This window comes from Perca flavescens, chromosome 18 (genome assembly GCF_004354835.1).
Source record: "Perca flavescens isolate YP-PL-M2 chromosome 18, PFLA_1.0, whole genome shotgun sequence".
Taxonomy (NCBI): Eukaryota; Metazoa; Chordata; class Actinopteri; order Perciformes; family Percidae; genus Perca; species Perca flavescens.
In genome coordinates, this window is record NC_041348.1 from 31,694,289 (window position 1) to 31,708,700 (window position 14,412).

Below are 14,412 nucleotides of genomic sequence, written 5' to 3' on the forward strand. Positions count from 1 at the left end.
TCTCAGTACAGTGGGGGCGGAGCTAGACTCTCAGTACAGTGGGGGCGGAGCTAGACTCTCAGTACAGTGGGCAGTGGGGGGCAGAGCTAGACTCTCAGTACAGTGGGGGTGGAGCTAGACTCTCAGTACAGTGGGCAGTGGGGGCGGAGCTAGACTCTCAGTACAGTGGGGGCGGAGCTAGACTCTCAGTACAGTGGGGGCGGAGCTAGACTCTCAGTACAGTGGGGGTGGAGCTAGACTCTCAGTACAGTGGAGGCGGAGTTAGACTCTCAGTACAGTGGGGGTGGAGCTAGACTCTCAGTACAGTGGGGGGCGGAGCTAGACTCTCAGTACAGTGGAGGCGGAGCTAGACTCTCAGTACAGTGGGGGCGGAGCTAGACTCTCAGTACAGTGGGGGCGGAGCTAGACTCTCTGTACAGTGGAGGGCGGAGCTAGACTCTCAGTACAGTGGGGGGCGGAGCTAGACTCTCAGTACAGTGGGGGGCGGAGCTAGACTCTCAGTACAGTGGGCAGTGGGGGGCAGAGCTAGACTCTCAGTACAGTGGGGGGCGGAGCTAGACTCTCAGTACAGTGGGGGTGGAGCTAGACTCTCAGTACAGTGGGGGGGCGGAGCTAGACTCTCAGTACAGTGGGCAGTGGGGGGGCGGAGCTAGACTCTCAGTACAGTGGGGGGCGGAGCTAGACTCTCAGTACAGTGGAGGCGGAGCTAGACTCTCAGTACAGTGGGGGTGGAGCTAGACTCTCAGTACAGTGGGGGGGCGGAGCTAGACTCTCAGTACAGTGGGCAGTGGGGGCGGAGCTAGACTCTCAGTACAGTGGGGGCGGAGCTAGACTCTCAGTACAGTGGGGGGCGGAGCTAGACTCTCAGTACAGTGGGCAGTGGGGGGCAGAGCTAGACTCTCAGTACAGTGGGGGTGGAGCTAGACTCTCAGTACAGTGGGCAGTGGGGGCGGAGCTAGACTCTCAGTACAGTGGGGGCGGAGCTAGACTCTCAGTACAGTGGGGGCGGAGCTAGACTCTCAGTACAGTGGGGGTCGGAGCTAGACTCTCAGTACAGTGGGGGTGGAGCTAGACTCTCAGTACAGTGGGGGCGGAGCTAGACTCTCAGTACAGTGGGCAGTGGGGGGCAGAGCTAGACTCTCAGTACAGTGGGGGTGGAGCTAGACTCTCAGTACAGTGGGCAGTGGGGGGGCGGAGCTAGACTCTCAGTACAGTGGGGGGCGGAGCTAGACTCTCAGTACAGTGGGGGGCGGAGCTAGACTCTCAGTACAGTGGGCAGTGGGGGTGGAGCTAGACTCTCAGTACAGTGGGCAGTGGGGGGCAGAGCTAGACTCAGTACAGTGGGGGTGGAGCTAGACTCTCAGTACAGTGGGCAGTGGGGGGGCGGAGCTAGACTCTCAGTACAGAGGGGGGCGGAGCTAGACTCTCAGTACAGTGGGGGTGGAGCTAGACTCTCAGTACAGTGGAGGCGGAGCTAGACTCTCAGTACAGTGGGGGTGGAGCTAGACTCTCAGTACAGTGGGGGGCGGAGCTAGACTCTCAGTACAGTGGGCAGTGGGGGGCGGAGCTAGACTCTCAGTACAGTGGGGGCGGAGCTAGACTCTCAGTACAGTGGGGGGCGGAGCTAGACTCTCAGTACAGTGGAGGGCGGAGCTAGACTCTCAGTACAGTGGGGGGCGGAGCTAGACTCTCAGTACAGTGGTGGGCGGAGCTAGACTCTCAGTACAGTGGGCAGTGGGGGGCAGAGCTAGACTCTCAGTACAGTGGGGGTGGAGCTAGACTCTCAGTACAGTGGGCAGTGGGGGGCGGAGCTAGACTCTCAGTACAGTGGGGGCGGAGCTAGACTCTCAGTACAGTGGGGGGCGGAGCTAGACTCTCAGTACAGTGGGGGTCGGAGCTAGACTCTCAGTACAGTGGGGGTGGAGCTAGACTCTCAGTACAGTGGGGGGCGGAGCTAGACTCTCAGTACAGTGGGCAGTGGGGGGCAGAGCTAGACTCAGTACAGTGGGGGTGGAGCTAGACTCTCAGTACAGTGGGCAGTGGGGGGGCGGAGCTAGACTCTCAGTACAGAGGGGGGCGGAGCTAGACTCTCAGTACAGTGGGCAGTGGGGGGCGGAGCTAGACTCTCAGTACAGTGGGGGGCGGAGCTAGACTCTCAGTACAGTGGGGGCGGGCTAGACTCTCAGTACAGTGGGGGAGCTAGACTCTCAGTACAGTGGGGGCGGAGCTAGACTCTCAGTACAGTGGGGGCGGAGCTAGACTCTCAGTACAGTGGGGGCGGAGCTAGACTCTCAGTACAGTGGGCAGTGGGGGCAGAGCTAGACTCAGTACAGTGGGGGTGGAGCTAGACTCTCAGTACAGTGGGCAGTGGGGGGCGGAGCTAGACTCTCAGTACAGAGGGGGGCGGAGCTAGACTCTCAGTACAGTGGGCAGTGGGGGGCGGAGCTAGACTCTCAGTACAGTGGGGGGCGGAGCTAGACTCTCAGTACAGTGGGGGCGGAGCTAGACTCTCAGTACAGTGGGGGAGCTAGACTCTCAGTACAGTGGGGGGCGGAGCTAGACTCTCAGTACAGTGGGGGGCGGAGCTAGACTCTCAGTACAGTGGGGGGTGGAGCTAGACTCTCAGTACAGTGGGCAGTGGGGGGCAGAGCTAGACGCGGAGCTAAATAGAGTTGTGTTAAAATGTGCCGATAAGTTTGCAGTTTGTTCGAAATACAAACGTAATTTCAATTTCGTTTTTTTAATGTGTCTGCTTAGAATGTAGTGTTGTGTCGCCTGGTAATGGTCATCATGTTGTGCTGGTTTACTATGGTAACCATGAGTTTAAGTGACTGTTACGTTTGATAAGAAGTGCTGGATTATCGCTACGTGAGATCATATGCAGTAATAAGCTTCTTACAGTTAATAATTTGCATGTGTCACTTGGCAAGGGCCCCTGTTCGGTACGGGCACGGGGCCCTGGGGCAGCCGCACCCAAGCACCCACACTATCTCCACTACTGTCTTTTGGGCATGTGGGTCAGTTCGAAACTGCAAACAGTTCACACTGGAATCTGATATAGACCACATTTTAAAAAGGTCATGTGATCAGCCAAACACAAAATCAGATCTGAGCAAAATAAAATCAGAATTAAGCATTAAGACTTGAGGTGTGAATGTAGCCTTTCTTTCATTGGTTAATTCCATCCTCTTTTAACATCTCTGCATGTGTGAAGGCTGAATGAGAGAAATCTATCATTAAAATTACCCAGTCCTGACTTGTGAGCCTCAAACTGAACTGAACTAATTAACTCCTCTTTCTAATCCAATCTCAAGATCAAAAGTCACATTCTCTCTTTTCAGCTGAGCAACAGTCTTCTTTTTGTTTAGTTTTTATGAATTGCTTTTAAGGGATTTTATGTCCTACTACTGACACCCTGAGGCAATAATCCATCCATCCATCTTCGTCCGCTTATCCGGTGTCGGGTCGCGGGGGGAGCAGCTCCAGCAGGGGACCCCAAACTTCCCTTTCCCGAGCAACATTAACCAGCTCCGACTGGGGGATCCCGAGGCGTTCCCAGGCCAGGTTGGAGATATAATCCCTCCACCTAGTCCTGGGTCTTCCCCGAGGCCTCCTCCCAGCTGGACCTCCCTCCACCTAGTCCTGGGTCTTCCCCGAGGCCTCCTCCCAGCTGGACGTGCCTGGAACACCTCCCTAAGGAGGCGCCCAGGGGGCATCCTTACCAGATGCCCGAACCACCTCAACTGGCTCCTTTCGACGCAAAGGAGCAGCGGCTCTCTCCGAGCTCCTCACGGATGACTGAGCTTCTCACCCCCCTATCTCTAAGGGAGACGCCAGCCACCTCCTGAGGAAACCCATTTCGCCGCTTGTACCCTGGATCTCGTTCTTTCGGTCATGACCCAGCCTTCATGACCATAGGTGAGGGTAGGAACGAAAACTGACCGGTAGATCGAGAGCTTTGCCTTCTGGCTCAGCTCTCTTTTCGTCTGGCGGTGCGATAGATTGAATGCAATACCGCACCCGCTGCGCCCGATTCTCCGACCAATCTCCCGCTCCATTGTCCCCTCACTCGCGAACACAACCCCAAGATACTTGAACTCCTTCACTTGGGGTAAGGACTCATTCCCTACCTGGAGAAGGCATTCCATCGGTTTCCTGCTGAGAACCATGGCCTCCGATTTAGAGGTGCTGATCCTCATCCCAACCGCTTCACACTCGGTTGCGAACCGATCCAGTGAGTGCTGAAGGTCGCAGGCCGATGATGCCATCAGGACCACATCATCTGCAAAGAGCAGCGATGAGATCCCCAGCCCACCAAACTGCAACCCCTCCCCACCCCGACTACGCCTCGATATCCTGTCCATAAATACTACAAACAGGATTGGTGACAAAGCGCAGCCCTGGCGGAGGCCAACCCTCACCTGAAAAGAGTCCGACTTACTACCGAGAACCCGACACAGCTCTCGCTTTGGTTGTACAGAGATTGGATGGCCCTGAGAAGAGACCCCCTCACCCCATACTCCCGCAGCACCTCCCACAGTATCTCCCGGGGGACCCGGTCATACGCCTTCTCCAAATCCACAAAACACATGTAGACCCGGTTGGGCATACTCCCAGGCTCCCTCCAGGATCCTTGCGAGTGAAGAGCTGGTCCGTTGTTCCACGACCAGGACGGAATCCGCATTGTTCCTCCTCAACCCGAGGTTCGACTATCGGCCGAACCCTCCTTTCCAGCACCTTGGAGTAGACTTTACCAGGGAGGCTGAGAAGTGTGATACCCCTATAATTGGCACACACCCTCTGGTCCCCCTTTTTAAAAAGGGGAACCACCACCCCAGTCTGCCACTCCTTTGGCACCGTCCCAGACTTCCACGCAATGTTGAAAAGGCGTGTCAACCAGGACAGCCCCTCCACACCCAGAGCCTTGAGCATTTCTGGACGGATCTCATCCCCTGAGGCAATAAATACAGATTATATCTCTCTATCTATTATCTATCTATCTATCTATCTATCTATCTATCTATCTATCTATCTATCTATCTATCTATCTATCTATCTATATGTATATATGTCTATCTATCTATCTATCTATCTATCTATGTATCTATCTATATGTATATATGTCTATCTATCTATCTATCTATCTATCTATCTATCTATCTATATGTATATATGTCTATCTATCTATCTATCTATCTATCTATGTATCTATCTATATGTATATATGTCTATCTATCTATCTATCTATCTATCTATCTATCTATGTATCTATCTATATGTATATATGTCTATCTATCTATCTATCTATCTATCTATGTATCTATATGTATATATGTCTATCTATCTATCTATCTATCTATCTATCTATCTATATGTATATATGTCTATCTATCTATCTATCTATCTATGTATCTATCTATATGTCTATATGTCTATCTGTCTATCTATCTATCTATCTATCTATCTATCTATCTATCTATCTATTTTCTGTCTGTTTTAGTATTACTTAGAATAATAATCTGAGTCTGTCAGCAGCAAAAACAGAACTTTTAAGGTTAGGAGATTTTGGAGAGGGGAAAAAAAACGCCAAAAACACCAAAGAAGATGTTTAAAAAAAGCCAGGGCACCTCATTGGCTAGAGGTCACGCATGAGGTACATAACTGAAATATCTATGATCAGCTGAATCAATGTCAAAATCAAATCAAATCTAGACCTTCTGAATCTTATCAAATCAAGAAATGAAATGATTTTTCCTCTAACATAGGCCTATCTTTACTGTATAAAGGACGCAGTGTGAGTTCTGCAGAGACTCGTTGTTCTTCAGGGGACAGCGGGGCGTCAGCTCGGAGAACACAGAGCCCAGTGTGCAGCCACTGGAAGCCTTTGTGTCCGCAGACACCTCCGGGCTCTGCAGCGGACACACGCAGCAAAGCTCCCCGCCCAGCAGGCGCAGAATCCCGGCTTCACCAGGCACCGCGCCCCGCTGAAAAGAGCGGAGGATGGAGGATCCCGAAGAGACGGTTTTTAGAGATAACAGGTGGCGTTAGGTGCAGACAATTCTTCCCCCGTTTTCGCGTTTAGCAGTCTTTACATTTATAGATTAAGCCAACAAAGGGCGATTTTAGATCAGGCACTAAAACGATTTAGGATTAGAAGGGGAGAAAAAGAAGGGAGGGTGAATTTTCTGCCGACTTTGTTCGTGTGTGAAGAGATGAAGAATTGAAACTTGAAGCAACAGAGAGAATAAAGGGAGGAGAGGAGAGGAGAGGAGGGGCGTTTTATTGTGGCGAGGAGAGACACAGGACAGGAGTCTGGATCTCTCCAGACGCATATAGGACCTATAATCGTCTCTGACAGGCTGCAGGATCGATCTGATCCGCAAGATTCCGGATCAAATGCAGAGCAGTGAGGGCCAAGAGGCAGAAGGACCCGCAGATTCTGCAGACATGTCGCTGGAGAAGTGCTTGGAGCTGCTGATAACAGCCAAGAGGGAAGGCAGGGAGGAGGAGAAGGAGCGGCTCTACCGCCACATGAGCGACCGCTACCTGGAAGTGCTGCGGACCCCCGGTGTGTTCGGCCGGCTCACAGCCGGGGAGAGGGAGCACATCCTGGCCCGGAGGATGGAGGGGCGGAAGGTCTCTTTTATTCTCTCTTTATGTTAGATATGTATGGACCACCGGGGTTGTTACCTGAGTTATGGTTAGGCATATGTCTGCCAAGAAAAACGTTTCGGTATCTCGTTATTATTAAGTTTATTGTAATAACTTGTGTAATAACATGTTTTTCATCGGCAGTGTATAGGAAAATGCTAAAGGTAGCCCAAGTGAGTTAAGGAAAGTTAAAAATAATAATAAAAAAAAAAGATATGTTGAAAAAAAGTGACAAAACATATGATTTATAGTCAGGAAAAAATGACAAATGGACTGAGGATGGGAGGAGGATTTGGTATTCATTCTTAAAGGTACAGAATCTTTTTTGGGTGCTTTTAAAGACCTTAGTGGTCCCTAATACTGTATCTGAAGTCTCTTTTATATACATGGTCCCCTGCTTTTCTCTTTTATATAGACCTTAGTGGTCCCCTTTGTATCTGAAGTCTCTTTTATATAGACCTTAGTGGTCCTCTAATACTGTATCTGAAGTCTCTTTTATATAGACCTTAGTGGTCCCCTAATACTGTATCTGAAGTCTCTTTTATATAGACCTTAGTGGTCCCCTAATACTGTATCTGAAGTTCTTTTATATAGACCTTAGTGGTCCCCTAATGTATCAGCCTTTCCCGAAATTCAGCCTTGGTGCAGAATTACAGCCACTAGAGCCAGTCCCACAATGATCTTTCCTTTTTCTGTGTCTGTAGCTATTGAGGAGGAAAGAGGTAACCTTTCCCCTTATGACCTCATAAAGAGAAGATTCCTGATTGGTCCATCTGAGCTTTCATTTTCTCAAAGGCAGAGCAGGATACCCAGGGCTCGGTTTACACCTATCACCATTTCTAGCCACTGGGGGGCCATAGGCAGGCTGAGGAACTCATATTAATGTTAAAAAAAAACTCATAAAGTGACATTTTCATGCCATGGGAGCTTTAACAAATGGAAAGTACAATGTTCAGGGCCATTCAATGTGTTCATTGTACAGTATACAGCCTACAATGCAATGTACTACAGTATACAGTACAGGCCAAAAGTTTGGACACACCTTCTCATTCAATGTGTTTCCTTTTTATTTTCATGACTATTTACATTGTAGATTCTCACTGAAGGCATCAAAACTATGAATGAACACATATGGAATTATGTACTTAACAAAAAAGTGTGAAATAACTGAAAACATGTCTTATATTTTAGATTCTTCAAAGTAGCCACCCTTTGCTTTTTTTTGATAACTCTGCAAACCCTTGGTGTTCTCTCAATGAGCTTCATGAGGTAGTCACCTGAAATGGTTTTACCTTCACAGGTGTGCTTTGTCAGGGTTCATTAGTGGAATTATTTCCCTTATTAATAAAAAAGCAAAGGGTGGCTACTTTGAAGAATCAGAAATAAAAAGGAAACACATTGAATGAGAAGGTGTGTCCAAACTTTTGGCCTGTACTATACAAAACTTAAAGGGACAAATATCAAAGGAGTACAACAGCTTTTTAGGAGTAACACTTTAACAGGAGTTAAAAGCCCTCCTGTCACTTTTCAACAGGTGTTTCGAATTAGCCACGGCTACAAACACTGTGATACAGGCATCGGATTGTCACTTCTGTAATAATCTATGTTTTTTGTGGTATCTGTCCCTATTTAAATAAACTACAAATAAAATAAATTAACATTTCGGTCACAACACTGTATATAAATAAAGTTGTTGTTTTTATTTTTGTCACGTGAAGGTGCTGGCGGTGGCTGAAACCAGCGAGGTGTACGAGCGGGACAGCGCCAGGCGGCTGTTTTGCCTCGATACGGAAAGCCAAGCGCGCTGGCAGTGGGAGGAGCTGACCCGACTGCCGGAGGAGATCCCGGCCAAAGGCTCGGCGATGTGCACGCTGTACAACTACCTGTTCGTGGCGGGCGGCATGACCGGCGCCAAAGCCTCGGATCGAGTCTTCTGCTTCAACCCGAGGACGCGCCGGTGGAGCCAGATCCGCCCGCTCGGCGAGCCGCGCTGCCAGCTGCGACTCGTCTCCATGGACGGGCATCTGTACGCGGTTGGGGGGGAGTGTCTGTTCACCGTGGAGCGCTACGACCCGCGCGCCGACCGGTGGAGCACCGTGGCGCCGCTGCCGAAGGGCTCCTTCGCCGTGGCTCACGAGGCGACCTCGTGCGGCGGCGAGCTGTTCGTGTCGGGCGGCTCGCTCTTCTACCGCCTGCTGCGCTACGACTCGCGGCGAGACGAGTGGGAGGAGTGCCCGTTCAACGAGAGCCGGCGCCGATCCACGGACATGGTGGCGCACCGGGGACTCGTGTACCGCTTCGACGTGGAGCGCGAGCGCGCCGCGGTGAGCGTGCACAAGTACAACACGGCGGCGAAGGCGTGGCACGGAGGAGCCAGCTTCCCGCTCGCGGAGACGCTGCCGTTTCGCTGCGCCGTGCTCGGCGAGCGGATCTACTGCGTGAACCGGAGCGGCACGCTGCTGTTCGACGTGCGGGAGGACCGAGAGGGCTTCCTGCCCGACGCGCTGCCCTCGCCGCCGGGCACCAGAGGAACGCTCGTGCCTTTCGTTCTCGCTCTCTAACGCTACGTTTACACGTTTTATAAACGTGACATTTTAACCTCTACGTTTTCATAAATAACATCGCACACAGCAGCTGTCACTTTTCAATTCAGTTTTAATTTATAGTATCAAATAATAACAATAATTTTCTCGAGAAACTTTACAGATAGAGTAGGTCTAGACCACACTCTATAAATTCCAAAACCCCAACAATTACAGTAATTCCCCCCAAGAGCAAACATTAGTAGTGGCTATTGCAACAGTGGCAAGAAAAAACTCCCTTTTAGGAAGAAACCTTGTTTACAAGTGTTCGTTTACACGTACAGTACAGGCCAAAAGTTTGGACACACCTTCTCATTCAATGCGTTTCCTTTTTATTTTCATGACTATTTACATTGTAGATTCTCACTGAAGGCATCAAAACTATGAATGAACACATATGGAATTATGTACTTAACAAAAAAGTGTGAAATAACTGAAAACATGTCTTATATTTTAGATTCTTCAAAGTAGCCACCCTTTGCTTTTTTTTTAATAATAGGAAATAATTCCACTAATGAACCCTGACAAAGCACACCTGTGAAGGTAAAACCATTTCAGGTGACTACCTCATGAAGCTCATTGAGAGAACACCAAGGGTTTGCAGAGTTATCACAAAAAGCAAAGGGTGGCTACTTTGAAGAATGTAAAATATAAGACATGTTTTCAGTTATTTCACACTTTTTTGTTAAGTACATAATTCCATATGTGTTCATTCATAGTTTTGATGCCTTCAGTGAGAATCTACAATGTAAATAGTCATGAAAATAAAAAGGAAACACATTAAATGAGAAGGTGTGTCCAAACTTTTGGCCTGTACTGTACCTGTGTATATATATGCCGTCAATGCAGGCAACAACTTTACTGTAACGCAGCCTTTAAAACCAGGAAAAGACACTTTTGTCATATCATGATATTAGCCAATCAGAATCCAGAAAATGGCAACAACAGCAACCAATCACTTCCTCTCTTTCTCTCTCTCGGCTGCCTAAACCTCCGTTTGTCTCAGTTTACGTGAAAACGTGCAAACGAAGATTTCAAAAATCTCCTCTCTGGCCGGAGTTTTTAGAAAGACTCGTTTTCAGAGGAGGATTCTCCGTTTGCATGTAAACGAAGGGAAATATCTCCATTTGTCAAAAAATAACCATGTATGTGTAAACAGGGTCTAAACCGTTGATTTTCAACCACTGTACCACTGCACACTAGTGTGAGAGATCATCCTGTGTGCCGTGCGAAATTATCAGATTTTATCAGATTGGTCCAATACATTTTTTTTATTGAGTTACTGCAAATAATTTGCCATTGTTGCACATCTGTGCCTAACAATGTGATGACTGGCAGAAAAAAATGAAATACTATTCTGTGTCAGTAGGTGGCAGTATAGCGCAATAATGACCTTGTTGATTTAAGCCAATAGAATTACTGCCACCTGGTGGCAGTGCCAGGATGTAAGCAGTAGGGCCGAGATCATCGATGTGAGCCTGCAACATCGATGGATACATTTTTAAAAAGGAAAAACGTAGATTCTGATCTTATTAGGCTACAATATGTCATTTTTTAACATTTTTGGTTGGTGGTGTGCCGCGGTTTGAATAACACTGCTCTAAAGCGGGACAGCTGTCTCGGGGGGGCGGAGCCTCTGGGGGTGCAGCGCCGAATGTTTTTCCTCCAGAGCACCCCAATCTTAGAGGGCGATAAAATAACTTTAACTTGTGTGTGTCATTTCCCGTTCAGTCGTTCAGTCTCTCTAAGGCCTCCTGCACACTGGCTGTCTGCACACATGGATGTTTCCCATAAACATAAACATAAATATATTCTGATCTGATCACAGCAAAAGACAACGTCGGCAGGATTGACGGCAAAATAGGCTCCAGAATATCTCCTTCTGGATTGACAGGTGCAATAATTTTACATTTAAATATGACATTTACAAATCTGCATTTATGTCAAAACCTAGAGACTTTCAATTCCATTCAATTCAGTTTTATTCATAGTATCAAATCATAACAAGAGTTATCTCGAGACACTTTACAGATAGAGTAGGTCTAGACCACACTCTATAATTTACAAAGCCCCAACAATTCTAATAATTCCCCCCCAAGAGCAAGCATTAGCGGTGGCTGTTGCAACAGTGGCGAGGAGAAACTCCCTTTTAGGAAGAAACCTCGGCCGACCCACAACACCAACATGTTATTGATTAAATATATTTGTGTGAAAAGGACATATAAACATCTTTTCCTATTTTATGTTGTCTGGAAACGCTTTGTGAATAGGCGTCGGTCCTATTTCCTATTTTTTCTGAGACCTGCGTGTCACACAGGAAGTGTGCACGCTCTAACCTGTTACCATGGGAGCCCAAATATAAACAGACATGCCACGCAGCCGGTGTGCTGGAGACCTTCCTGGGAAACTATTGCCTTCATTTCAGCTGTGTACTACCCGACCTGTGTTATGGAACATCAGACAGTTTTTGCCTCTACTACGTGACATTTTTTGACGGGTTTTTTTGACGTTTTTGTTGCTTTTTAAAACATTGTTAGTGCCTTGTTGCGTTTGATGCTTTTTTCAAAGCTTTATTCTGCAGTTTTTCTAGGCTTTTAATGCCTTTTTTTCAATGTTTTTGGCACATTTATGTCATTTTAGTCGACACGTTTTTTTAAAAATTTTAACTGCGAAGAGCGCTGCGTTCAACCATCCATTGTTATTTTTGGGCAATTTTGTTGAAAGAAACCCACATCTCTGATATAGAAAACTTTGAAAAGGGGTCAGACTTGACCCAAGGACAACAGGAGGATTAATGAATCCTAACGGGACATTCATTCACAGCTTTCCAGTCCTTAAAGTAGGAGCTGCGATCACTTTTTGGCAAGGACCGGATGAGTTGTAATTTAGGGTACAGGGCAGACGATCATTGATTGGCATGAAAGCGGACCTTCCTCTTCCTCAGCTGTGCCTTTTGCTGTAACTTCTGATTTCAACAAATTACTCGATGTACTGGAAACATGTGCTGATGTGTTGCTGCATGCAAAAAGAGATTAAACATCTGGAGAAGTGACTGAATGTGAGTAGAGCTCAGTGGTGTAGTCAAATTTATCATAGTGGGTATACTGTACTGTGTGTGTGTGTATATATATATATATATATGTATATATATATATATATATATATATATATATATATATATATATATATATATATATATATATATATATATATATATATATATATATATATATATATATATGTATGTATATGTATGGTTATATATATGTATATGTATGCATAATCTGCCTTTGGGATGGGGGGGGTTTCCTCCCCCAAGGGAGTTTTGAGTGTCAACAACTTAATTTCCTTTATTCAGATACACTTTTATGCACTAATATGACAACTTTCCTGAAGCCAAGTGGCGTGTTATCTGTACGCATTTTCAGATATCTGCATGTATGTCTACGCTGTATACAGTGGCCGGCATCCCATTGACTTCGATTCATTTTGATGTTACTTTGACAGAGAATAACTTTACATCTGAAGCGTTTAAAGACTCTATTTCTCCGTTGTTTATTTCTAAAGAAACACGACAATGTATAAAAGGCTCCATTACCTTGTAGCTCACGTTATGGCTCCGTAGCAGAACGCTTTTATAACAATAGGCTAACGATTGGGTCATAACCACGAGACTTACTGTCACACAGTAGAGGAATTACCGTATAGTACAGGAGAAGCTCACAGGCAGTTTGGACTTCCATTAGCTGTTTAGGTTTAATTACTAATGTTAACTAGCATGTTAGTGATCAGTAATTACTAATGTTAACTAGCATGTTAGTGATCAGTAATTACTAATGTTAACTAGCATGTTAGTGATCAGTAATTACTAATGTTAACTAGCATGTTAGTGATCAGTAATTAGCCTGTGTCTATGTTATCTCCTTACATATACCTACACTCTCCGTCTCTGTAAGATTGGGAATGATTGAGATTTCTCTCTCACAGCTACCAGAAGACTTCACACTTTCAGACACGTTGCTCACGTCACATCTACGTCTTCAAGCTCAGTTGGAGGCTGCTCAGTAACACTCAGCCAGCATATGGATTGGCGCCACTTCATGACATCAGTCTGGGTATAACATATAAAAGACAAAGACAGTTTTTGGGGTCTTTCTTGGCATCTTAACTTTAATTCCCCTGATGTGAAATCTGTCGAAGCCAATTCATGAGATCAGTCAGATAAACACAGATGACAATTCAAAATATATCAAAAATATAATGGAGTATAGTTGTTGTTATAGTATGTTGTTGCGTGTCATTGGGCATTTTTAAGTGGGTATATGGAAATCCTGGAGCTTTCTTAGTGGGTATATACTCCGTATACCTGTGTATCACGTAGACTACACCACTGCTAGAGCTGCAACTACCAATTATTTCATTGTGTATTATTCTCTGGATGAATGGATGAGATGTTCGGTCTTTAAAAATGTGGATCAGTGTTTCCCGAAAATGCCAAGATGACGTCATCAAATCTCTTGTTTTGTCCACAACTCAAAGATAATAAGTTTACTGGAGACATGTTTTGACTTGCTGCTGCATGAAAAAGAGATTAAACATCTGGAGAATCCAGCTGATGGACGAGATTGAATGTGAATATTTTAATAATATAATATATAATATGTTTGAAGATTGCGAGTCTGAAACTAAAGGTTCAGGATTGTTTCACAATTTGGTGTCATAAACAAGATTTCAGCTGTTTTTTGTGGTTTATTTTCGATATTTTTTCTCGACATTTTTATTGTTTTTACTCTCTACTGTTGTCTCTCTACATACTACTCTCTACTGCTGTCTCTCTACATACTACTCTCTACTGTTGTCTCTCTACATACTACTCTCTACTGCTGTCTCTCTACATACTACTCTCTACTGCTGTCTCTCTACATACTACTCTCTACTGCTGTCTCTCTACATACTACTCTCTACTGCTGTCTCTCTCACGCTACCTCCTCTGCTGTCTCTCTACATACTACTCTCTACTGCTGTCTCTCTACATACTACTTTCTACTGTTTTCTCTCTACATACTACTCTCTACTGTTGTCTCTACATACTACTATCTACATACTACTCTCTACTGCTGTCTCTCTACATACTACTCTCTACTGTTGTCTCTCTACATACTACTCTCTACTGTTGTCT

At 46.3% G+C, this 14,412-nt stretch overlaps 1 protein-coding gene across 1 annotated transcript; it reads left to right on the top strand.

The window, feature by feature from the left end:
- Window positions 1–5,963: 5,963 nt before the first annotated feature.
- Window positions 5,964–9,289, top strand: LOC114572894 (kelch repeat and BTB domain-containing protein 11). The gene is made up of 2 exons (XM_028604674.1): window positions 5,964–6,636; window positions 8,370–9,289. The coding sequence occupies exons 1-2, from the start codon at window positions 6,397–6,399 to the stop codon at window positions 9,210–9,212; spliced, it is 1,083 nt and encodes a 360-aa protein (XP_028460475.1). The 5' UTR covers window positions 5,964–6,396; the 3' UTR covers window positions 9,213–9,289.
- The last annotated feature ends 5,123 nt before the right edge of the window (window positions 9,290–14,412 follow it).